The sequence below is a fragment of the Sander vitreus genome, chromosome 9, assembly GCF_031162955.1.
Source record: "Sander vitreus isolate 19-12246 chromosome 9, sanVit1, whole genome shotgun sequence".
NCBI classification, from domain to species: domain Eukaryota; kingdom Metazoa; phylum Chordata; class Actinopteri; order Perciformes; family Percidae; genus Sander; species Sander vitreus.
Window position 1 is genome coordinate 21,511,829 of NC_135863.1, and position 23,724 is coordinate 21,535,552.

The 23,724-nt window shown below is 41.3% G+C and overlaps 1 protein-coding gene across 2 annotated transcripts in view; it reads left to right on the forward strand.

Moving 5' to 3' along the window:
- Window positions 1–23,724, forward strand: part of polrmt (polymerase (RNA) mitochondrial (DNA directed)) — a 54,065-nt gene that overhangs the window by 10,482 nt on the left and 19,859 nt on the right. For both annotated transcript variants that reach the window (XR_013502522.1, XM_078259265.1), the window contains exons 6-15: window positions 5,181–5,330; window positions 7,725–7,892; window positions 8,385–8,555; window positions 9,188–9,427; window positions 10,625–11,410; window positions 11,718–11,840; window positions 15,774–15,896; window positions 16,250–16,429; window positions 17,703–17,789; window positions 19,356–19,469. Coding sequence is in view for 1 of the 2 variants with exons in the window: in XM_078259265.1 (XP_078115391.1) it covers window positions 5,181–5,330; window positions 7,725–7,892; window positions 8,385–8,555; window positions 9,188–9,427; window positions 10,625–11,410; window positions 11,718–11,840; window positions 15,774–15,896; window positions 16,250–16,429; window positions 17,703–17,789; window positions 19,356–19,469 (2,142 nt within the window). In the remaining variant the exon portion in view is untranslated. The remainder of the gene's footprint in view (window positions 1–5,180; window positions 5,331–7,724; window positions 7,893–8,384; window positions 8,556–9,187; window positions 9,428–10,624; window positions 11,411–11,717; window positions 11,841–15,773; window positions 15,897–16,249; window positions 16,430–17,702; window positions 17,790–19,355; window positions 19,470–23,724) is intronic.

The following is a 23,724-nucleotide window of genomic DNA, read 5'->3' on the forward strand; positions in this document are numbered from 1 at the left end:
GACTTTGAGGGATGGTCTCCTACATGAACACACAGTTTTTGTCCTTGCTTTTCCCACTGGCTGGTAGTGGGTTGGGGGTCTGTTAGAAAAAAAGGTATATATGTATTTCTGTGCACCAATCACAGTTTAGCAATATTTTTTTTTTCAGTCAATGGGTTGTTCACTGATGCTGCTAGACCACTGTCAATCAAATCTGATCAAACCACATTCATATAGCGGGTATGTGGCAGATTAGTTGTTAACTCTTAAACTTTTAATAAATACAAATTAAGAATGTATGTTAAATACTTCAGATTTAAATTCAAGTAGTTAGGGGCTTTAATATATATATTTTGAGTGTCATCAGTGTAAATTGGAATAAAAATGTGGGATGTATTATTAGCAGAGAAATATCAATGGGCCTGGCAGTAAGCATCGGTTTTTCCAAAGTTAACTTTAAGTTGAGCATTCAGAGATGCATGGGCTTTAGCATGCATCATTATATAGACAACACACTTACCAGGTGCTTGACTAAATAGAGACGGTTGAATCACTAAAGTCATCATAACACATGTAATGTACATCTAAGTGTTGGCTGCTGGTCTTCATGCTTCAGTGGATGTAAAATTGACTATTACATGCTAATCTTGGGATGGCAGGTGTTCGTCGTAATCAGCAATTTTATACCCCAGTTTGTGTTACTTTAAAAAGATGAGATGTAGAATTAGCATCTATGACATGCATTTCATAAAGAATGGCTTTTCAATGTAAAATCATTTAAAGAAATGAGTTAAATATATTTAGAAACCGCATGGGGCTTTATGTTAAAGTGATAATGCATGGCTATAAATACAGATCAAAAGCTATTTTTTTCAGTAGCACCAGAGAGCTGGGAAAGCTGTCAGAAGGTGACTACGAAAGATTTGATCGTCACCCCTTCACAGCCAGACAGGCCCTGGCCTATTTATAGTGAGCCAACTCTGCTTTCTAATGGCTCCTCTGCTTTCCTGGCCTCTCACCCCTCCCCTGCTTTTTCCTACCTCCCTTCCCCTCCTGATTCTCATATGATTCATTAACAGCTCTTTATTCAATAGCAGTATTTTTAGCCTAAATACTTGCGCCATATTTGTCTTCTTTCTGAGTGACATATATGTTTGGTCTACTTTATCGTGTGTTTCTTTGTTTCTCCCACTATGCCTCCAGAGTCTGTCCTCGCTCCCCGTCACTCTCTCACTCGCTCTACCACACACTACCCAGCATGCACATGTCGCCCCTGCTATTCTCTTAAAGAAATATGATAGAACGACGCAGACACCAGCGCACAAGTATAAACTACGGCTGTCAGCGTTAACGCGTTAATCGCGATGCGATTAAGGGCCGACGCAGTGCGATTAATTTATTTTACACTGCTGCAGAATGCAGGCAGGCTTCCGGCATGGAGAAAGACAGCAGCAACACACTTCTGAATGGCGCTTTTCTTTTAAAAAAACTCCCGGACGGCTCAGTAGACAAGTCGAAAGCCATATGCACGTTGTGTAAAGCCGAATTAAAATATCACCGAAGCCAAATCGAAGCTTTTGCAAAATGGGTGGCAACTAACTGCAGATCTGTCAGCATCGTAGAGGACTCGGGTCTTAAAGAAGTGCTACGGTTGGCATGTTCTGACCCGTCTTATACACTGCCATCGAGGGGGACAGTAGTTTCACCATACACGGCCTGTATGACACGGAGAAAGCAGCTAAACTGGAACTGCTGCCAAGTGCAAACGCTGTCTCATTAACCGGTGATCACTGGACGTAAGTGAGTAATCACCATTATTTAGGAGTTACTAAACACTATATTGACTCTGGCTGGACTTTGCACTCGTTTGCCTTAATGGTGGTTGTTAGTGTTACATCTCAGTCAATTGTTCTCAATCCTTGTTAAAAATGTAAAGGTTAAATGTCCTGCTGTGGCATCTGGTTTTTGGACCATTTTGTTTGTACTGTATAAGCAAAGTGTTAGTGTTACATCTCAGTTAGGTTAGGTACTTGTAGGAATTGTGTAATAATGACAGATTCACACATTTGTTTACAGTAAATAAATAATAGTCAAGTTCATAAAGTCACCTTTCTTTGCATTCGATTCCCAATCAAGATACACTGGTAAGAATTGCTTTCCATTGTTATTATGTACTTAAAAACAGTTCTGAAATGCAAAATAATAGAATTTTAATTGTGATAAAACATGCGATGAATCGCGATTAACAATAGAACTAAAGCGATTAATCGCGATTTAAAAAAAATGTAATCGTTTGACAGCCCTAGTATAAACCTCAGGCCACTTACTTAGACTACTTCGAAAGCTCTGCGTAGAGCCGACGCAGAAGCATAAACCCCGCTTAATACCCCTCTTGTAAAATATCTAATGAGGAAGAGAGTGTGTGTGTGTGTGTGTGTGTGTGTCAGTCAGTCAGTCAGCAGGTCATGTATATTTATGTTAAGAGTAGGGTTGGGCGGTATCCATTTTTTGATACCGTCAAACCTCCTCCCTATTTTACCGCGGTATACGGTATTACCGTGACTAATTAAAAATTATGACACACTGTCACGTGATGACAACCACACATAATTACATAAATTATATTTTGTGGAGTGCAAGCGGGGCAGCAGCGCGTGCACAAACTGCTGCCAGTTGGCGAGGAAAATCCTGTCTGCCTCCACAGCCATCGCCCGATAGTCTCTGGAGGAAGCGAGGGGGGAGCAGGCCAGTGCGGTGCGCACAGGTGTTGGAAACTGCTGCAGGAAAATGTGGGCGAAGAGGAATGAGGGATCCGCCGAGCCCAGCACAGCCAGCATCCTCTCCATTAACTCGGACGGCTTGCTGTCGCCAAGGCCGTTCAGGGACAGCAGGCGGTCTGCTTTCTCCAGCTCCGACAGTTCAAAGAGTTCCAACAGGAATGTTTTGAGTGCGTCGTACTTGCCGTTAGCCGGAGGAGCCTCTAACAGCGCCATAGCCCTGGCTGTTGTTGATGCATCTAAGGTCGATACCACGTGGGAATACTTTTGTAACGTCCTGTGTTATTCCTCTCAGCTGGAACTGGGCCTCGATGTGCTGAAACCACGGCCGTGGGCTGGCTGCCAAAAGTCCGGTAACTTGATGGTGGCTGCGTAGATAGCACCGACATTAGCCGCGCCGCTAGCAGCGGCCGGCGCCGCCGCAGCAACAGCATTTTCACCACCGTCGTCGTTTGACATAATTCAGCCGTTAATCCGGAACTCATATCATAACACCTCTCCCTTAAAGGTACAGTACCTTGGTGAATGTCTCTTTCAGTCTTACTTGTGGGTCACCACAATTTAATATTTAATCCTTGTATCCTATATAAGTGCATTGCATTTATTTTTTTTAATGACGGTATTGAAACTGATAACGTTGCTATTTTTAGACCCAGCGGTATACCGTATTACCGCCCAACCCTAGTTAAGAGTGTATGTGCAACTATGCCAATTTGTGAAATGTGAAACAGGCCAAATGTGATAAATGTGACAGCTCCATTACTGTTGCCTCTGATTGCATTTGTAAGGCTGCTATCCGACTATGACTGTGACTCTATGGCAGGTTGATTTAATGACTGAAAGGCTGTCCAAATAACTGGTCCACTAGATAACAGAGGAGCAGACTGGATGGTCTCCGGGGGGATTTTGAATCAGTTTTAGCAGCAGACACACAATCTAATTAGAATATTTTTTTTTTTTTTTTTTGTTGTGAGATTGAATTTTGATTAAGCTGATGCTCGTACAAAATGCAGTTTGATCTAGTTTCAACTTGTCATCAGAGATTGTGTGGTTTTCTTTCATTTGATTTTTATTTTCATCTGGAAGCTGGTATGTGTGCCTATGTTCTCCTCCTCAGTCTCCTGGTCAAATCGTGTCAATCCATCCAGTGAATTCATTGTGGGTTTGACACAGTAGGGACAAGGAAAAACATTATAAGTTTGGAAATTTGACATCATTCTGTTTTTACAAAGTATTCAAATACAATCGCACAGCTGTACTTTAACAATACTGCAGCACAGTCCTTTCTGTAGACCTTCTTGCTTTTCTTTGTACACTAGAAGCTTCAAGTTTGTACTTGTATAAAACTATCGTGTCAGCCAGCACATTTTCGCCTGGTCAACTGATAATGTGGTGTTCGCTTCTTAGCTCATTTCTGAAGTTGTAATATTGGTGAGTAATTCATGTGGTACACTACCTTAAGCTTGGCTCTGGCTGCTGTCCATGCTCCATCTCTCTGAGGCCTGATTTACAGTCTATCTCGTCGGCTGTCTACGAGCTAATAAATGTTCTTACTGCAGTACTTCATCCCCTGCCTTGACAAGGTCACAAACAATAATTGCCTTTTTTAACTTGAAATTTGGCAATGTCGTACAAGTCTGTCGCTTAGTTGGTAACCTTGTCAGTGTAAACCACTTTGATCTGCAGAGATGTTAGTAGCAGCGGATTAGAGGTCTGTTAGCAAGGCGTTTTGATTTACCCAGTGATTGACCCAGCGATTGGGTTCTGGAGCTGCGGGTCTGCCAACCTGCCATTGAATGTTCAAGACAATCTTGAAAATAATAAACTGAGAGTAATGAACTCTTTGTTTGCTCTCTTGCAATACTGAGCCAAAGCTTATGAGATTGAAACTGGGTTGTATGCTCGCTTGGCAGCAGACTGAGATGTTTTTTTTATGACTTGGCCTTTGCTCACTGGCCCGAAAAGGCTCTCTTTACGTTACCTCATGCCCTGAATTGATCCTCTCAGGGAAAGCTTATTCTCAGGTAGGGCTGCACAATGTGAGGTTTTTATCTAATTGCAATTATTTTGACTGATATTGCAATTGCGATATGATTCACTGTATTGGAGGCAATGATCATTTTTGTCATCATTATTTCCATTTTTATTGAAAAATTGTGTGTGTCTGTCTGTCTGTCTCTGTATTGCGGCCCATGCAGTACAGTAGGATCCCAGATTTGGCTTCAGACCAGCTTCTTCTTCTTCTAACAGAATAAACATACGGCCAATCTGATGATTAATATGCCCTACAGACAGAGAGACATATGGGAGGACTATTAAACTTTGCTTTCACGTACACTTTATACCAATGTTGCTTAAGAAATGTTTATTGACACCACGGAAACATGTGACAATTAAATCACTGTGTGTGTGCATGTGTTTTAGAGGTCAGACCACCAGTACCCCAAACTGGACTTCACTCAGGAGGAGCTTCAGGAGCGTTTCAAACATCAGCTGCGCATTGAACAGTCCTGCACTATCACCATCGACTCTGTGGAGGCTGCCAAGCCCGTCACTGAAAACATGGCCAAAATGGTAAACAAACCCACCTGTTGCATCTCTTCATCTTCATCACACTCTCAATACACTAAACTGCTAGAAATGTGGATTTATAGTTGTGATGCTGAACATCTGCAAATACTTTCAAAAATGGTGTGTTATGGAGTTGTTAATAATAGGTGGTTAGGTTTTGAAAATCTCTACCCAACCTTAAATCCTAAAATATACTAGAGGTACAACTTATGGAATTTCTAAATCTTATTGTCGGATTAATTGTGACAGACTGGTTGGTTGAAATAATTGGTACCCTGTATCTACAATAGTGTTGTTGCTGTAATTTTTTTTTTTTTTTTAAAGGGATAGTTCGGATTTAAAAAAAATATGTGTTGCTGTTGACCCCGTCCGCAGCAGTACGTTGCTTAGCTTCCGTGTCGGTACTCCTGCCTGCTTCTCCAAACTGGGGGCGTGCCGACCACCATCTACTATACACTGACCATATATAAGTACCTCATACAACCCCACCTAAAACAAATCAAAACTATCCCTTTAAACAACAATCCTGTAGATTTCCTGCAAAACCCAACACTAGCTCAGTTGGCAGTTGTCTTTTCGATTATACTAATATAACACCATTAACGTAGTGATGACGTGTTAACATTTATTTTTATTGTTTCCTGTGAGTGAAGTTTCTATTTTTCTCTGGTGTAAACTTTTAAATATTATGCATTTAGGACAGACAGGTTAGAGGAAGAAACATATTCCTGTGGTGTGCCTTCTTTCCAACTCTGGCATTTACAGTGCAGTCTGGCTCATCTGCCTCTGCAGATGGGCTATGTGGGAAGCGAGCAGGCTGCGAGTCCCTGGTGGTCAGGAAGCATTTACAGACGGGCAGGGCAGAATAATAATGTATTGTAATGGAAGTCTCCGGAGAGAATGCAGAGTCACCTCTCCAGTCTGTGCCTCTGCTTCCGTCAGACTGGGTAAAAGCTCTTCACCTTAAGAGTGAACACATACACACACAGTCGTGCACAGAGCATACGTATAACCACAATACCTCCACAGGCTCATGTACATGCATGAACAAACCTGCTTACCCATCTACAGAATTCCATTTTCCATTGACGTCTTATGTCAATCATAAAATTCAAGAAGCTAGAAATGTGATCATAGTGCACCAGATAAATAAAGTAAAGTGCTTGTTCTGGCCGCAGGCTTAAATAACAGGATTTCTCCCACGTTAAAAACACATTAGATCAAAATATGTAACACAATGTGAGAGCTCAGAACAGTGTTGGTTTAAATGGATGTCTAATTTAAAATGAAAAAGAAAGATAATCACCACCAATAAAAGATATTAAGGTCTCTTCCTTCTGGCTGTTTTTTCTTTGTGAAGGAAATTAAGACTATACTATATATGGCTACCAAATGATGCAGTCTGTGCTTGTGAAATAAAATATAATAAAATGCTAATATAATTGCCGCAGTACAGAAAAATCTTCATATCAAATCTTCAGCCACATTATATTTTCTACGCTATTAGCAAAGCTAAAAGACCCAAATTTAAGGTTCCTGATTTTGTTGTCAAGGAATAAGTTTGCATTTTTGGAAATACACTTTATTGCCAGGAGTTAGATTAGAAAATCAAGACCACACTAGTCTGTGTGCTAAATATGAAGCTAAAGGCAGTGGGCGATATGCTTAGCATAGAAAATTGAAGCAGCTCTGTCCACGTAAATATCCGTAAAACCACAACTTGTCTTTTTTACATTGTGTTTTGTACCCATGACACAAACAAGATATAACATGTTAAATAGTGAGCATAAGATGGGCTGGTTGGCAGATTTCCCTTTACCTTTTGGAGCGAGACTAGCTGTTTGCCCTTGTTTCCAGTCTTTGTGCTAAGCTAAGCTAACCGCATAATGGCTCTAGCTTCATACTTCTACTTCTCATCTAACTCTTGGCAAAAATCGAATATTAAGCTTACAGTATTCCCCAAATTGTCAAACTATTCATTTGTCAAGCTATTCCTATAAATTAAGTCTGCTGGAATGTGAATGACGATTGATGATTTATCATTGATAAAGTTTTAGTCTTAGATGAATCAGTCTGTGGCCCAGTTGTATTCCTCTCTGAAGGATACTCTTCTTTTTTTTTTTCTTTTCTTTTTGTCCCTGCCACCTGGAGGTTTCCGGGCCAAACAAACCTAACCATCAAATAGAATGCACGCTCATGCTTCACAATACATCGAGTGACCATCAAGAGGCGGCCCATCTACTGCTTCACAATGTATAATGATTTGGTTCATGCAGTATGTGATAAAAGAGCATCGGTGCAGGATTGTTCATTTTATTTGACACATTCGTTCAGGGTTTCCCGCTGGCAGTCACTGTCACGAGATGAGGATGACTTCCATTTGTGTTGTCCTTTCAGAGAGAGCTGCTGGCAGATCAGCGGGCACAGTGGCAGAAGATCCTCCTCCAGGCCCTGAGGGAGAGTAAGATTATCCTGGCTAACACCAACACCAAGGACTACAGGCTTAACCTTTATCCCTACCTCTGTGTGCTGAAGGATATGGAGTATGTTGACATCATGATACAGGTAATACAAACCACCTAGCCCAGCCTACCGCTCCATGAAATGCCTTAAAGTCTGGGATTGTTAAATCTTGGACACTCGTCAGTGTTTGAGTCAAAGAGATTTGATTGATGACGGCTTTACTGAAACATTATTTATTTATATATATATATATATATATATATATATATATTTAGCTTTTGTAGTGATGTCACACCACAAAACACAAATCAAGTGGCTGACAGTGACAACAGCTGCAAAAGCGTTAGGCTTTATCTTTGGCAGCAAAGGAGAGCATGCTTTGATCACATACCTTTGCTTACAACACAGACAAACACACATGATCTGATGTTAATTCTGAAAAGACCATTTTCACTTTGATTTCCCCCTCTGACTGAAGGAGTCCTTTTTCATTAAAAGTGAATCAGATCTGGCAAAAAGATCAGCTTTTTGTGACAGATGTTTCATGAATTGTTTTCTTCTGATTGACGTTTTGAACTGTGTCCTCCTCTTCAGAGTGTTGCCAACATGCCTCCCAGTGGAGAGTCACTGAAGATTTTAGCCAGTGATCTGGGCAACAGGGTCTACACAAAGTACTCTGTGCGGCAGAAGCACCAGAATCAGATGGTGGAAAAGTTGGGCAACATTTACAACGGTTACACAGACCTGCTGGCCAAAGATACAAAGGTAGAGGAACCATCATGCTCCACGTGTCTTCTCGTACTTCATGTACTTCTTCTTATGGGTGTTGCAAAAGAGAACGTATCTAGTTCATTTAGTTTTTAGTTCATTTAGTTAGTTTATCGGAGCAAGATTTCTTTTGCATGCACTATTTATTTGGGATGTCATACATAATCAAATAATTCTGTTTTCAATTACACAAAGCACATAAACAAATGATTTGAATGTAGTTGTCAATCCGGATTGAGATTTTTTTGATTCCACAATAAAAGATATAGACTATACTGTATCTACTGTACTGCAAAGCCTACAAAGGTGCAAACTGAAGGACGTTGCAGTTCATTGCTTCAGCTCGAGTTATATGTGATAACACAGTACATGGCTCTCCATTCTGATTAGCAAAATAAAATAAATCACAACTTTTGTTTCAAATCTGTTGTGATGAGATAATATCCGTGATGATATGATCGCAAAAACAACAGTGCCCGTTTGACAAAATCTTTTAGATCTGAATATCAAAACTGAGATCTTTGGTTCTCTCGACATGCCTTCCAAACACTGTAGCTCATTGTGATGAGTGACGATTCCCATCATCAATAAATGAAAACAACCCACTTCCATTCTTCTCTCCCTCCCAGGAGTATGACATCCTTCCCAGGGAGCAGTGGTGTAAGCTGGAGACGGACCAGAGTTCGGGGCCCACGCTGCAGGGAGGAGAGACCCACTGGCCATACATAGTAACCCTGGAGCTGGGCACCTACATGGTGGATATGATGGTCAAGAACCTCAAAATTAACAGCGACATCCTGAACCCGGCTTTCGACCGGAAGCTAATCCCCATCCTCTACCACATGTACACCTTTCGTAGCACACGGCAGGTACAGTGGATGTGCAGGCCTTTCTCACAGGGGGTATCAACGGAGTCTGCTAACCTGGAGTTGGTAGCGATTGTACTAAAGTGGTCTTGCCAAATAGAAAGGGCTTTGATAACCTGGTAACAGGATCCATGAGCATTAGCCCAGACCAAAAGAAAATCCTTTCATCTGAGATTTATGTGGAAAAATGGTCAAGGATCATACTTAAAGGGATTTCCTGGGAAACGAACGTTGAGTAAAATATTCAAAAGGTTTAAAAAAATAAAACACAAAGAGCACATTCCATCAGTCAAATCAAATTATCATATTCATTGTGACAGGCACAGTTACAGTAAAGTCAACACTTTGGACAAGAAGACCATCTGTCACTCAGAAGCCTATTGCCTCGTGCCACCTACCCAGTGTGAAGCTCCAGAGTGTGAATTATAAGACCATTCCCCCTTGTGTAAATTGGCAGGAGGAACAGTCGAGTTAGATGAATAGGCTAATCCCTTTGAGAGAGAGAGAGAGAGAGAGGTCTTTCCCCCACCCCCTATCTCTCTCTCTTTCTCCCTCTTCCTTGCTCTTATTCTCCCCTTCCCCTTTCTTCCGGTCTTCACCCATCAGGGGAGCTGAGAACGATTTTTACAGCACAGCATGATAGTCTGACTCCTGCAGGCAAGGTGGAGGTGTATTATTTGTCAGGTTACTGGATCTTTTTCTCATGATGGTATTTATGTCCAGTCCTACATGTAAGTTAGAACTAGGTCACAGTGATTCTGTCACATCAAAGTCATGGCCACCCTAACTTCCTGACAGGGGTTTCATATCATTAAATAAAAGAAAAGAACGTTCCACCGGATTATCTGCAGTGCGGAAGCTGCAGTATGTAAGCACCACTTACAGTGACCACTTTTAATCCAATGACAATGGGACAAACCTGTTAAATGTGGAGGTTTAGGGAGTTACAATTTCTTATCATCATATATTCTTTTGTGAAGGTCAGTGATCTGATCAGTTTTTAGCCTGGTTGTTTGAGTTTCATTACTCAGTGAAGAGTTTTTTTCATTGTTCTTCTTGTCAGTTATGATTTAAACTGCTATGAAACAGAATATGTATCTCATCCACTGGAATTTATTTACAGAAATTACATTCAAATACATGTTTGTGTCTGCTCATTTCTGCTTCTGATTGGATTTCTTCTGGTGTTTCACCCTCCAGGTCGGCTTCATCAAACCCCACCCCATCTTGACTCAGATGCAGCAGGAGGCCATGGAGACCAAGTTGACCTTTGACTCCTATGTGATGCCAATGCTGTGCCCTCCTGTGCCCTGGACATCTGTCAAGTTTGGAGCTTACCTGTTGACACCGACCAAGCTGATGCGCACAGTGGAAGGGGCCACACAACACAACGTGCTGTTGGAGAAATGCCAGGACCTCCATGCTGTCCTGGACTCTCTCAACCAGCTGGGCAACTGTGCCTGGAGAATCAACAAACCCTTGTTGGATATTATTATCTCTATCTTCAATGATCGGGGCAGTGATAAGCTAGATATCCCTCCTCCTCTGTCAGAGGCCCCTAAAATACCCCACTACAATGCCCAAGATCCCACTTACACCGCTTCTGAGAAAGCCCACATGAAGAGGGAGGTGATTAATGCCAAAAAGAAATGCAGTGAGATGCACAGCCTGCGTATGGACGCTCTGTATAAACTCTCCATCGCCAACCACATGCGGGATGAGATCTTCTGGTTCCCTCACAACATGGACTTCCGGGGACGTACCTACCCCTGTCCTCCGTACTTTAATCACCTAGGAAGTGATGTCACACGGGCTGTGCTTGTGTTTGCAGAGGGGAAGCCCCTCGGTCCGAAGGGACTGGACTGGCTAAAGATCCACTTAGTCAATCTGACAGGACTGAAGAAGAGAAGCTCACTAGACGGACGGCTGGAGTACGCCAACACTATCATGGAGGACGTACTGGACTCTGCGGACAACCCTCTCAATGTCAGTTGGTCTTTAATGCTCTTTGCTGTTCATTGATAGCTTAGTCCAACCATACATTCAAAATTCCACATAGCATTTCTTGTTAGAACTTATCACACTTTTACATTTAGCAGAAATACAAAAATTGCTATTTTAAAATTTCTGAAATATGCAGATTATAGCATATTCTGTCTTACTGGGGGAATGGTCAGTTTAAGCAGTGACAAAATCTGATATGTATCTGTCCAAACAAAAAGTGAAAATGCTTTTCCCATAGTGTTTATGTATGCAAGATAATGTGCCATGCGCTGGTCTTTGTCTTTCTCAGGGTAAGAAGTGGTGGATGAATGCAGATGAGCCTTGGCAGGCTCTGTCCTGCTGCATGGAGCTAGCCAACGCTGTGAGATCTCCCGATCCAACGCAGTTCATCTCTCACTTTCCTGTTCACCAGGTACCGCAAAACAACAATTATTTATCTGTTTACAGAGTTGCATAGCGATTTGAAACATATGCTCGATCGCCTACAAATGTAAGGTAATATAAGATAAAACTTTGCAATACAAAGTTGGAAAAGTGCAAATATAAAAGTCTAAGATAACAATAGAGGGAGAGAGAAACCGAACAAACCAGAGGTGAAATGGTGGCTGGAGCCTCGTGTCTCTACTGCCCATCTCTCGACATAAGGGAGATGAGTTGTAGAGTGTGATGCCGCACAGGAAGAAAGGATTTCTTGTGGCCCTCTGTGGTGCATCGTTGTGGCATCGGTCTACTGCTCTTTGATAGGATATTCAACTGCTAACCAAAAATGTAAAGGTTTACTCGGGTGAAACAAAGAGGAAAAATATAAAATGATTAGAATAGATTATACTGAGGAATTTACTCATCTGACAATCACTTTTGGTCTAAAAATAAGGTGTGTCATTCAGTCATGCTTTATAATGCTGTTTTATAGGGCACATTAAAGTTAACAAGGCAAGACCTCCCCAGCCATCTGGGGCCATTTTATATTATCTGTCATAAACCTGTAGCCCTAATCTTACCAACCAGACCACATCTATTCTGTACTGGGATACAAACCAAAGCAACAGACAGATCCTCTAGAATAATGCCAGTGTTGGATGTTTATTTACTACACTATGAAGCCCGCTAACTGCGCAGCCTTATGTCCAGTGGTGGACGAAGTATTCAGATCCTTTACTTAAGTAAAAGTACTAATACCACACTGTTAAAATACTCTGTTACAAGTAAAAATCCTGCATTGAAAATGTAACTTAAGTAAAAGTATGTAAGTATCATCGTGAAAATGTACCTCAAGTATTACAAGTATAAGTACTTAATGCAGAAAAAAACACATTCACATTTTAGAAACTGGAAACGATCCAAACTGTTCTGTGTTTAATGGTCTAATAATTTCAACTGGACTTGTAGGCCGTTATATTGTTGGGTAGTTTAATTTTTAATAAAACATCATATTTTATAAACTACACATGTATTGTGTGCAAAAATCTTAATTTGTAAAGTAACTAAAGCTGTCGTAGTAGGTTAGGGTTAGTGGAGTAAAAATTACAATATTTCCCTCTGAAATGTAGTGTAGTAGAAGTAGAAAGTGGCATGAAAAGAAAAGACTCAAGTAAAGTACAAGTATCTTAAATTTGTACTTAAGTACAGTACTTGAGTAAATGTACTTGGTTACATTCCACCACTGCTTATGTCAGGAATCCAGTGATTTGTGATCTGAGGCTTTTATAATGTTTCAGAGTAATGCAACACTGTCTGCTCCTCAGGCCTTTGTTAATAGCCTTGTTATAATGAAGCTTTTATTTTGCACTTAAGAAAAATATCTCTCATTTATGTTGCTTTTAGGAATGCACATTTTATACACTTTAATTGATTTATAAAATATACAATAGAAATTATTGAATATAGTAATGGCAAATTCAATTAAAGCACACCAATAAAAATGCAAGTGGCAATCATTTTCCTGACTCCGGGCATTACACATATTTAAAAGAATAAGACAAGAGAAAAAGCATTAGAACAGAATATACATAAAATGCAGTGTAATCAGTATGGCCAAAAGTATTTAGCACTTCCTCCTCCTTGCAGCTGTTTTGAAAGGACAATGGCTCCAAGGTTTTCACTCTGTGCAGCTTTGAAGTCTGTCACACTAATTAATGTGTACTCACAATAATGAATAAATAAATAAAGGAAAGGATCTAAATAGTCAAAAGGAGAAACTTTTAATTTGAAGTTACAGACCTTGATTGTCACTTCAGCACACTGACAGCCTGCAATATAGCCAAGGCAGCTTTATTTGTATAGCACATTTCAGCAACAGGGCAATTCAAAGTGCTTTACATAAAACATTAAAAACATTAAAAACCGATTTAAAAAAAAATCGATAAAATACGAGAATAAAATTTACAGTGCAGTATAAGAAATGAACAATTATTTAAAAGGCAACATCAAAAAGAGAGGTCTTCAGCCTTGATTTAAAAGAACAGAGTTGCGGCGGACCTGCAGTTTTCTGGGAGCTTGTTCCACATATGTGGAGCATAAAAACTGAACGCTGCTTAGTTCTGACTCTGGTGACAGCAAGCAGACCTGTCTGAGACGATCTGGGTGGTTCATATTGTAGTTGCAGATCAGAAATGTATTTTGGCCCTAAACCGTTTAGTGATTTATAAACCAGCAAACGTATTTTGAAATCAATTTATTTGAGGCACAGGAAGCCAGTGTAGAGACTTCAGAACTGGAGTGATGTGATCCACTTTCTTGGTCTTAGTGAGGACTCGAGCAGCAGCGTTCTGAATCAGCTGCAGTTGTCTGATTGATTTTTTTTTAGGGAGAACTGTAAAGACACCGTTACAGTAGTCAAGTCTACTGAAGATAAAAGCATAGACAAGTTTTTCCAAATCCTGCTGAGACATAAGTCCTTTAACTCTTGATATATTCTTAAGGTGATAATAGGCTGACTTTGTAATTGTATTAATGTGGCTGTTGAAATTCCAGTCTGAGTCCATGACTACACCAAGATTTCCGGCTTCGTCTGTTGTTTTTAACATTGTCGTTTGAAGCTGAGCGCTGACTTTTAATCGTTCCTCTTTTGCGCCAAAAACAACCACCTCAGTTTTTTCTTCATTTAATTTAAGAAAGTTCTGGCACATCCAGTCGTTAATTTGTTCAATGCACTTAGTCAGTTTTTGTATTGGAATATAGTCCCCTGGCGATAAGATTATGTACATTTTGTGTGTCATCCACATAACTATGGTAACTTATTTTGTTGTTTTCCATAATCTGAGCCAGAGGAAGCATGTAGATGTTAAACAGAAGAGGCCCCAGAACGGAGCCTTGGGGAACTCTGCAGGTCATATTTGTATGCTTAGATGCATAATTACCTATAGACACAAAGTAGTCCCTATTCTTTAAGTAGGATTCAAACCAGTTTACTACTGAGCCAGAAAGGCCAACCCAGTTTTCCAATCGGTCTAGTAATATGTCATGGTCGACCGTGTCAAATGCAGCACTGAGATCAAGTAATACTAAGACTGAAGTTTTGCCACTATCTGTGTTTAAGTGGATGTCATTAAAGACTTTAACAAGAGCCGTCTCAGTGCTGTGGTGTGGTCGAAAACCCGACTGGAAGGCATCAAAACTGTATAGACACAGTAGAAAGATATTCAGGTCAGAGGCCACATTTTGATGGAAAGGAAAAATGATCAATTTGACAGCTGGCAGGAATGTGGCCAACTTCACTGCATTATTTTTATTAGGCTTTTTTTTTTTTTTTTTAGAGCTGAACATGGGGATGTTGCCGGTACCCAGCTACAGCTAATCTCATTTTAACAACTCAGTCTGGTGGACAGCTTAAAGCATTTCACTTTTGATTGAGACACTGTTAAATAAAATAGAATAAAAAAAATAATAGTGTGAATGAAGAATAATTGATCATCAGTTAATTGTGTACACCCCTCGTGACTTTCCTCTGTCTGATGCCAAATCCAGTCCAGGTGTTGCTTTGAATTATGCACTTAATTAAAGATGCTAATAGATGGTTTGATAGCCTTGCATTAAGTGCAAACTTCACTTTGTGGCTTTGGGCTGCGGGACATGGAAATATGTTGCTATAAACTGCCTCAACCAAATCTTTTTTTCTCATCTCTTGAGCCGATGCTCATGTGTTTCATATTGCCCTTTCTCCCTTGTTTCCTCTCTTCAGATTCTTTGTTCTTTCACTTTCTCAATGTTGAAATCATCTGTTTGTTTCGTTCACCTGTAACCTCTCCCCATCTGTGCCGATCCCTGTAATTCCTTCTCTGTCTGGGTTCTCTCCTCCTCATTGCCACTTTAATCTTTCCTCTCCTTTTCTCCACATCTTCTCTAGGACGGCTCCTGTAATGGTCTCCAGCACTACGCTGCTCTAGGCAGAGATGTGATTGGTGCCACATCAGTCAACCTCATGCCCTGTGACGTGCCCCAGGATGTGTACAGCGGAGTAGCACAGCAGGTCAGCACCATAGGGCTGCTTTTTGGTTTGCATTGTTTTTGTTCCTTTCATTGAACTGCATTGGCTCGGAGTTGCACAACATAACTGAACTGCGGTTGATTTCATTTGCAAGGCACAGTGCAGTTGCTCAGCTGTTAATATTCAGATGATTCACGATATCCCACAGTGAGTGACAGAATAGCCATTGAGAATATATTTTAAGTTTCTCGCTTTCAGTCTTGCATTTAAAAGTTTTGTGGATAAGCATTCAGATATTCTCCAAAAGACACCTTTTGAACAGAGGCTGTTTTGACATTTGCATGCATGTAATTTATACATGAACATTGAACCTTCAACATGTCCGCGTGTTTCAGGTGGAGGAGTTCCGAGTGCGGGATGCAAAGAGTGGTTTGAAGATTGCCCAGGTCCTGGAGGGTTTCATCAACAGGAAGGTGGTCAAACAGACCGTAATGACGGTGGTGTACGGGGTCACGCGCTACGGGGGACGCCTCCAGATAGAAAAAAGACTGAAGGAGATTGAGGAGTTCCCCAAGGTACAGTCATGGCAGTGGATGGGGGCTTCCCCCGCACTGCATGTGCTGTTTTATTTTGAGTGTTGCATCAGTAGGGTATGACAGAGTGGCCTTTTAGCATAGGATTTCCTCTTTATGGGGCTCCCCTTAGGTCTTCCTCTCAGGCTATACATTCTTACACACACACATTGAGCCCAGACTGAGGACCATCCTCCTTGGATATTGTTGCTCCATTGCATGTGCATGAAGGCATTTATCACACAGTGGACAGAGACTGCATATCATTTCAGCACATTTGCTCGTACACCCAAAGGGATTTCAGTAGCTTTGAAGTTGACATTAAGAGTCCCACCTCACTGTCTCCAAGTGACCTGCATGGAGCAAGGTGGTGATGGCGCAGTGGATGTGACACATGCCTTTGGTGTGGGAGACCTGGGTTCGATTCCCACTGCAATACATCAACCAATGTGTCCCTGAGCGTGACACTTAACCCCTAGTTGCTCCAGAGGTGTGCAACCTCTGACATATATAGCAACTGTAGGTCGCTTTGGATAAAAGCGTCAGCTAAATGACATGTAATGTAAAGAACATAAGCTTTACAACTTTCTTTTAGTCAAGTTTATGTATTATCTTATTGCGGTGAAAAACAATATTGCATGGTTGTATAGGGAAGGTCAGGCGTGTAATAGAACAATGGGTATATTTGATATCCTGTGCACAAATCTATTTTTAGTTTAGAACCACTGCACTTTGATTCCGTTGGACATAAATGGTTCTTTGATGGGCACACCCATGAAAACGACACCATGGCAGGAGAATGGAGGCATTTAATCTTCTTACAGCTCTGTAGTGCTTATCATTTGTTAAATAGCTATATAGTTCCTTACTATAGTTTGAGTTAATCTCATCGTCTGTATAGATGGGATCGGCATGAGCTTGCTGTCAGTGTATCTACCATCTCGCAGCCAGAGGATTGTGCTAAATGACTTCTGCATAATGTCCCTAATTGTTTAAACAGGGAATTAGGGGGATGTAATAGTGAGTGATTACAGAAGGAAGGATGGGGGGGATGAGGCAGTTTCAACCGAGGAGGAGATCATATCAATGTAATAGTATAATAAATATAACACGCTCATTCAGTGCTGTAAATTGTATTGCTTATATTTGCATTATGCATTTAATCCCTAGATAAGTGGACAAAACAATATATAGTTTGTTTTAATGAGAAATGCAGTGGAGCAAAAAGATAATGTGTGAAAAAATACTCCAGTATAATCATGTGTTGTATTTCCAGGAATATGTATGGGATGCATCTCATTACCTGGTGCGTATGGTGTTCAGTGGCTTAAAGGAGATGTTCACAGGGACCCGAGAGATCCAGGTGGGTTCATTGCACCAACATGAAGTCAAATGCATACCATTTTCTCATCCAACAAATTACCTGAAATATAAACTCACACTTGTGTGTTACTAATTGCTGACATTCAGTAAACATATTGTCCTAAAATACAGTTGCTCCTCCTATTTGTACTTGAATCTACTCCCATGCATGCATTTAATAGGGGAAATTAGAGACAATGGTCAACTAACACTCAAACTTAAATTATTCCAATTAATTGAGAGTGTAACCTATTTATTGCACAGCAGGTCAGCTAAACATGCAAAATGTGTCTACAGACAAACGCAGTTGCCAATAATTAATATTAAATTGGGTTTACATTGAACAGTGTGAAGAGATTTAAAAAAAAATACATTGTTTTTGTTCTGAGTAACATATTAGCAAAGACCTGAAAAATCAAAATGTTACTCCAGTATCTGACTCCATACAGGATGATATTTATTTTTTTATGAATGACTAGTTTACTTCACAATTACCCTGGCAACGGTGGCCATTCATCACATAGACTCCATTTATAGATTTAGGACTTGCACCTGGTGGTGGGTTGTTTATTATCTCCACAGGCAGAGAGGAGTCTGGCGAGCAAATAGAAACACTACCCACTGCTGGTGTGTGTGTCCTTTGGGGAATGTGTGGGGATGGCCCAGTCTGAGGTGTGCGTGTGTGCGCATTCGTGCATGCGTGCTTGCACCTGCTGCTTTTAAATAGGTCACATCCTCTTGTATTTCGCAGCGGTGAGTTGAAGTATGAGAGAGGTAGCTGATTAATACGGGGGGCTGTCATCCCTGACCTCGCCTACGTACTCTGTACAGTTCCCATTTTTTTCTGTCAACACTGCTACTCATTCTCTTCAAACTGTGCTCCCGCTGTCTGTCCACCCTTCACTCTCTCTCTGCCTCTTATCAATCTATTGATTGATCAGTCAATCTCTCCCACTACCTTGCTAGCTAATGTCTCGCTCCCGTTTCTTTGCTTTCATGCTTCTTCTTCATTTTATTGTACCTGGGCATATAAGAAGGAAGGTGACAATGAATGGAGCAGCTTTGGGCCAGACTGCTACCTCGACTTGCTAGGACATATATATCTTTCCTAAAGCTCTCTGTGTGCCTGCACATGTGAGGAAGCACCTGTGGGACATTGTTTGGGCTTCTATTCTTGGAGATAAACTGTGCCAGACACAGCCTAATTTAGAGTTAATCAACAACTTCTCAAGTGTTTCTCAGCGAGTTCGCAGCAACTGTTTGCTGCTTTAGGAAGTAGAACAGCAGACCTAAATGCATAGATCATTTGTCGATGCTACAGCTATTTTCTGTTTGTTGTTCCAAATTCTTTATATTTGTATCCTGATTTATTAAATCCCCCACCCAACTGTCTAAACTTACTGATTTGAACTTGATTGCTCTTTTGTCCACGTACACACACTTACAAGCACAACAAATACGCAGACTCACACTCTTGATTGGTGACGGCTTTGAATATTTTCTGAGTATGCTCCTCAATACAGTGTGTTGCCCTCAATTTACGTCAGCTGGCATCCATGTGTTGCAGGATTGGCTGACCGAGAGCGCCAGGCTCATCTCCAAGTCTGGCCACACTGTGGAGTGGGTGACACCCCTGGGTTTACCCATCATTCAGCCCTACCACCGCACACGCAACCAAGTGGTAAGTCTTATACTAAGGCATGTTTGGAGGTTCTCTACTAGTCTCTCTTAGTGAAGTTGTAATAAATTGTACACACATGTCTGTACTACTTTTCAGTTTCATACACTGCATGATACACAGCTTAGCAAATTACAGGCCTGTCTTCATTACCTCCACCAAGGAGGTTATATTTTCCGCTCGGTTTGTCGGTTTGTTTGTCTGTTAGCAGGATAATGGGAAAACCACTGGCCCAATTTTCATGAAACTTGGTTGAAGGGTGTAGCATGGGATAAGAAAGAACCCTATAAATCTTGGAGCAGATCCAAATCACGGGGTGGATACACACATCATTTTTCACTTTCGTTAACATAGCGAGGTAAGGGCATTTGAGCTGCATTCTTGTGGTGTTGGAATAATCGGACAAATGAGTTCCCGCCTGGGAAAATTCACACTGCATTAACATTGTGAGATAGGGCATGCCTTGGCGGAGGTCTGCGCTCTCCGGGTGCCATTCTTGTTTCTCTGCATTTTCAACCCATTCTGAAGTTCTCCTCTCACCCGTTTGTCTTGCTCTTCTTCACTCTACGACCCTGTTTACACTTGGTTTTAAAATGGGTCTTGGGCGATCAGATTACAAGTGGACAGTGCTAAAAAAAACAAAGACACATTGTGATCAGATCACCACTTGCTGAGGTGGTCTGGGACGCATTTGACCACATATATTTGTTAGTGTAAACGCTAATGCGTCCTGATGCGTCCCAGACAAGGACGTCACTGGAAAATACGTGCAGGGCGTCGTGGTTGTTTTTGTGACAGCGGGCCAACGCTCTATAGCTTGCCCGTTGTACGACTAGTTAAAGGAAGTGTTGCCTGACCTTCCATCATTTTGCACGATAGAAAGTGTGTTGGATTCTACCTACTTTGATATCTCCAGCTGTGCCAACACAACGGCTAACGTGACTGGTGAGATTGTGGACGTAATAACGCTAAGCCCATTCACCTTCTAGCGGACGTGATGTAGGCAGTAACGAAATCCGAACACAAGTGGTCAGCTGGAGACGTGTGTCTCGGCTGACCACTTGTGTCTTGCGGATCACCGAAATGCATTTCAAAAACGTGTAAACGGGGCCTAATTCTCACCTTTCACACAATTCAAAATACTCTCACCACTGATCTTCTCATAGCACACACTGCACACACTTTTTTGACATAAGTACAAGTATATACAGTTCTCATTTATCTCTCTGTTGACTGATACTGACCAATAATAGAAACCCCTGCGTGTAACAGCTTAGTGCTGTTACATTGTAATATGTTTTCGATTTGACCCATCGTTGTCTTTTTGTTCTAATATTTCAATGAGGTAGTGAGATGATTTGGTGTAATTCACAGTGTAATTTCCACTCATTACTTTTCAGCGGACTTTGATGGAATTTCTGATGAAGCTGATAATATATCAGGGTGGCCAGTTAGCTGTTGGCTGCTGTGGTTGGTTGGGTTTAAGTCAGAGATATACAGTAGGCTGACACACACATATGAGTCCAACACAAATAAAATAACACTATAAGAGCAGCAGCAGTTCTCCTAATAGCTTATAAAAAGCTGTACATCTTTTTAAAATTCAGTGTTTTTATCAACTAAGAGCAAGCTTTCATCCTTACACAGCCTGCCCACACATGTTGCTTCACTCATTGTGGTCTGGCAAGGTTTTTTTAACAGAGAGACAATTGACAAGGGACTGGAAGCACTCGACCCTCACTGGGCTGTCCAAGTTTTCAAAAAGGCTTCAGGATTTTTATCTGAAAAATAAAATGATGACTCTTATTCTGGTTGTAGCTCTGTAACACACTGGTGACCTGTCAGGGCTCAGTGAATTTATTTTCCAGACTAATATCCCAAAATTTAAAAGTGAGATATACTGCAGTCTGGCATTGGGTTTGGTGTGTTGTGTTCACAACTCTTTATTCTCCTCCCTCAGTCTTCCAACCTACTAAAATAATTATTCTTTCAGTCTCCTATCATGAAGCTTTAAGTACTGGATGCTTTGAGGGTGGAATGTCCCAGCTGGGCTTTCCACCACTGATGGTGTATTGTGATTGCTGTGAGTGGCCCAACATTAATGGAGCTTAACAACATCACTAGAGTTGTCCGTCACTTTGGAGATCTTGACAGCGGCACGTCTTAGAGATAACATGTCTGTGTGCCAGCAGATAACTGTGTGTGTGTGTTTCTGTGTGTACATGAAAAGATATGTGTGTGATTATATAAAATCCATTTTGACCTCTATATCCTTAAGCTTATTAACTAAGTGAAAGGAGACAGACATATAGCGTATGCCAAGACTGCTAGCTCATGGGCTGGCCCGGCCTGCTCTTTTATTACGACATCAAGCAGAAGGTTGGCTTAGAGGGGGAGTGACACCTCCACGTGTGTGGAGGTGCAAGAGAGCGAGGGTGACAGATGGCGGGTCCCCGGAGGGTGCATCGCTCTCTGTCGATGTAGCAGGGCACATTCCCTTGATTTTCTCTGCTTCTTTTAATGTCCAGCAGAGACAAGGAAGCTGATTGGCCTCTGTGCTTTTTTTTCCGAAGGCCTAAAGATGAATAAGTGATTGAAGGGATGACTTCATGGATGAATGAGGTTTTAGCTTACATTTCACAGATAACTTTTTTCATCCCCTGCAATAATTCCCTAATCCAGTTGCATCATTGGGCAACAAAAATGAAACTTGCAGAAAGGTCACCTTTTCCCTGCGTGGCTGGATTACAGTAAATTAAATTACCCAGTCTGCTCTCTGCCTCTTAAATCCAAGGCCACAGTGTTTCTAGGGGTCATTAGTAATTAGACTCTAGATAGAACAGGAAGATGAAGTGTGATGCACAGAAAGGAAACCAATAAGCGGAGAGAAAGTAGCTACAGTAGCGTGTGTGTGCATGTCTGTGTAGCTTTGCGTTTGTGTTGTGTGGGTATTTTTCAGTGTGCATACAGAGATGAGTGCAAATGCCGACCGGTGTCATCGAGTATTTTCCATGGCTGATGGGAGGTGAGGAAATAAGAGTAGGATGGAGTAGCTGAATGCAGCATGAACACAGATCAGAGAGGTTGCTTAACCGGATTGGGAGATACTAATCGGATCAGAGGTCACTCTGGCTCAGATTCCTTGTTTATTTTTCATTCTCCCCCTCCCAGGCAAGGTTACAGTGAAATCCCACTCTCAGGGGATGTGACACAAGGGAGTCGTCAGCTGGATTGGCTGGATTTGTGAGTTTATAGCATGACTAAAATCTGAGTCTAATGTCCTCTATCTGGAAAGATTAAGTTTTTGGTGGTAATTGGTGATTTTCCTGGACAGTTATGCATTGTGCATCACTTTAGTACAGTATAACAATACAAATACAAGTCAACTCTCAACATTAATAAATAGTTTATTATGATGTCATATAGGTCGTGAGAAAAATAAAAGTTAAAAAAGAAATCATCTTCCTAATCATGGACGGATTATGAGACCATGGGCCCCCTGGGTACAGACACGTCCCAGGCCCCCCACCCCCTCATACATAGGAGCAAGACACCTACATCGAAAGAGACACACGTTTTGCATCTCTTTGTGGCTGTTTTCTGTCATTTTTGTATCTCTTACTTGATCATATTGCATCTGGTTATGGTTGCCATGTGATCAAATTGAGTCTTTGTGGTAGCGCTGCATCTCTTTGTTGTTTTTTTGTTTCTCTTTGTGTTCATCTTGCATATCTTTATGGTCAGTTGTGATCAATTCAAGTCTCCTTGTTATCGTTTTGCCTCTCTATGCTAAACATATGTTGTTTTTGGTTTCTGTCTGGTCTGATTTTTCTTTTTGTATCGAAGCTGGATGTTTTGATCGCAGACTCGGAAAAATGACCAGGGCCTGTACAATCAGAATTAGACAGCTTTTCTAATGTTGGGGTACTACATATCTCTTAATGTCGGCGTGATGCCCTCCTTTTTCCTTGGAAGAGAAGCGAGCCGTTCCCAGGGGTAGCATGGTGTTTCGTTGATCCTGCAGAATCTTGTGGCATTTTGGGGTGAAATAATGGATGCAGTGTTAGTTTCAAAGACACTGCCAAGTGGAAGAGAAAGAAAGTTTGGTAGAGAGAAGGCCTGGAAAAGGTCAGTGGAAGAGTAACGGGACTTAGGGATATGTGTGTGAGAAGGAGTCTGCAGCTGTCTTCAGGGGGAGAAGGCGAGGACCAGGTGACCCAGAAACGGCACAGAAAGGGGGTGTAATGCGGGACCGCTT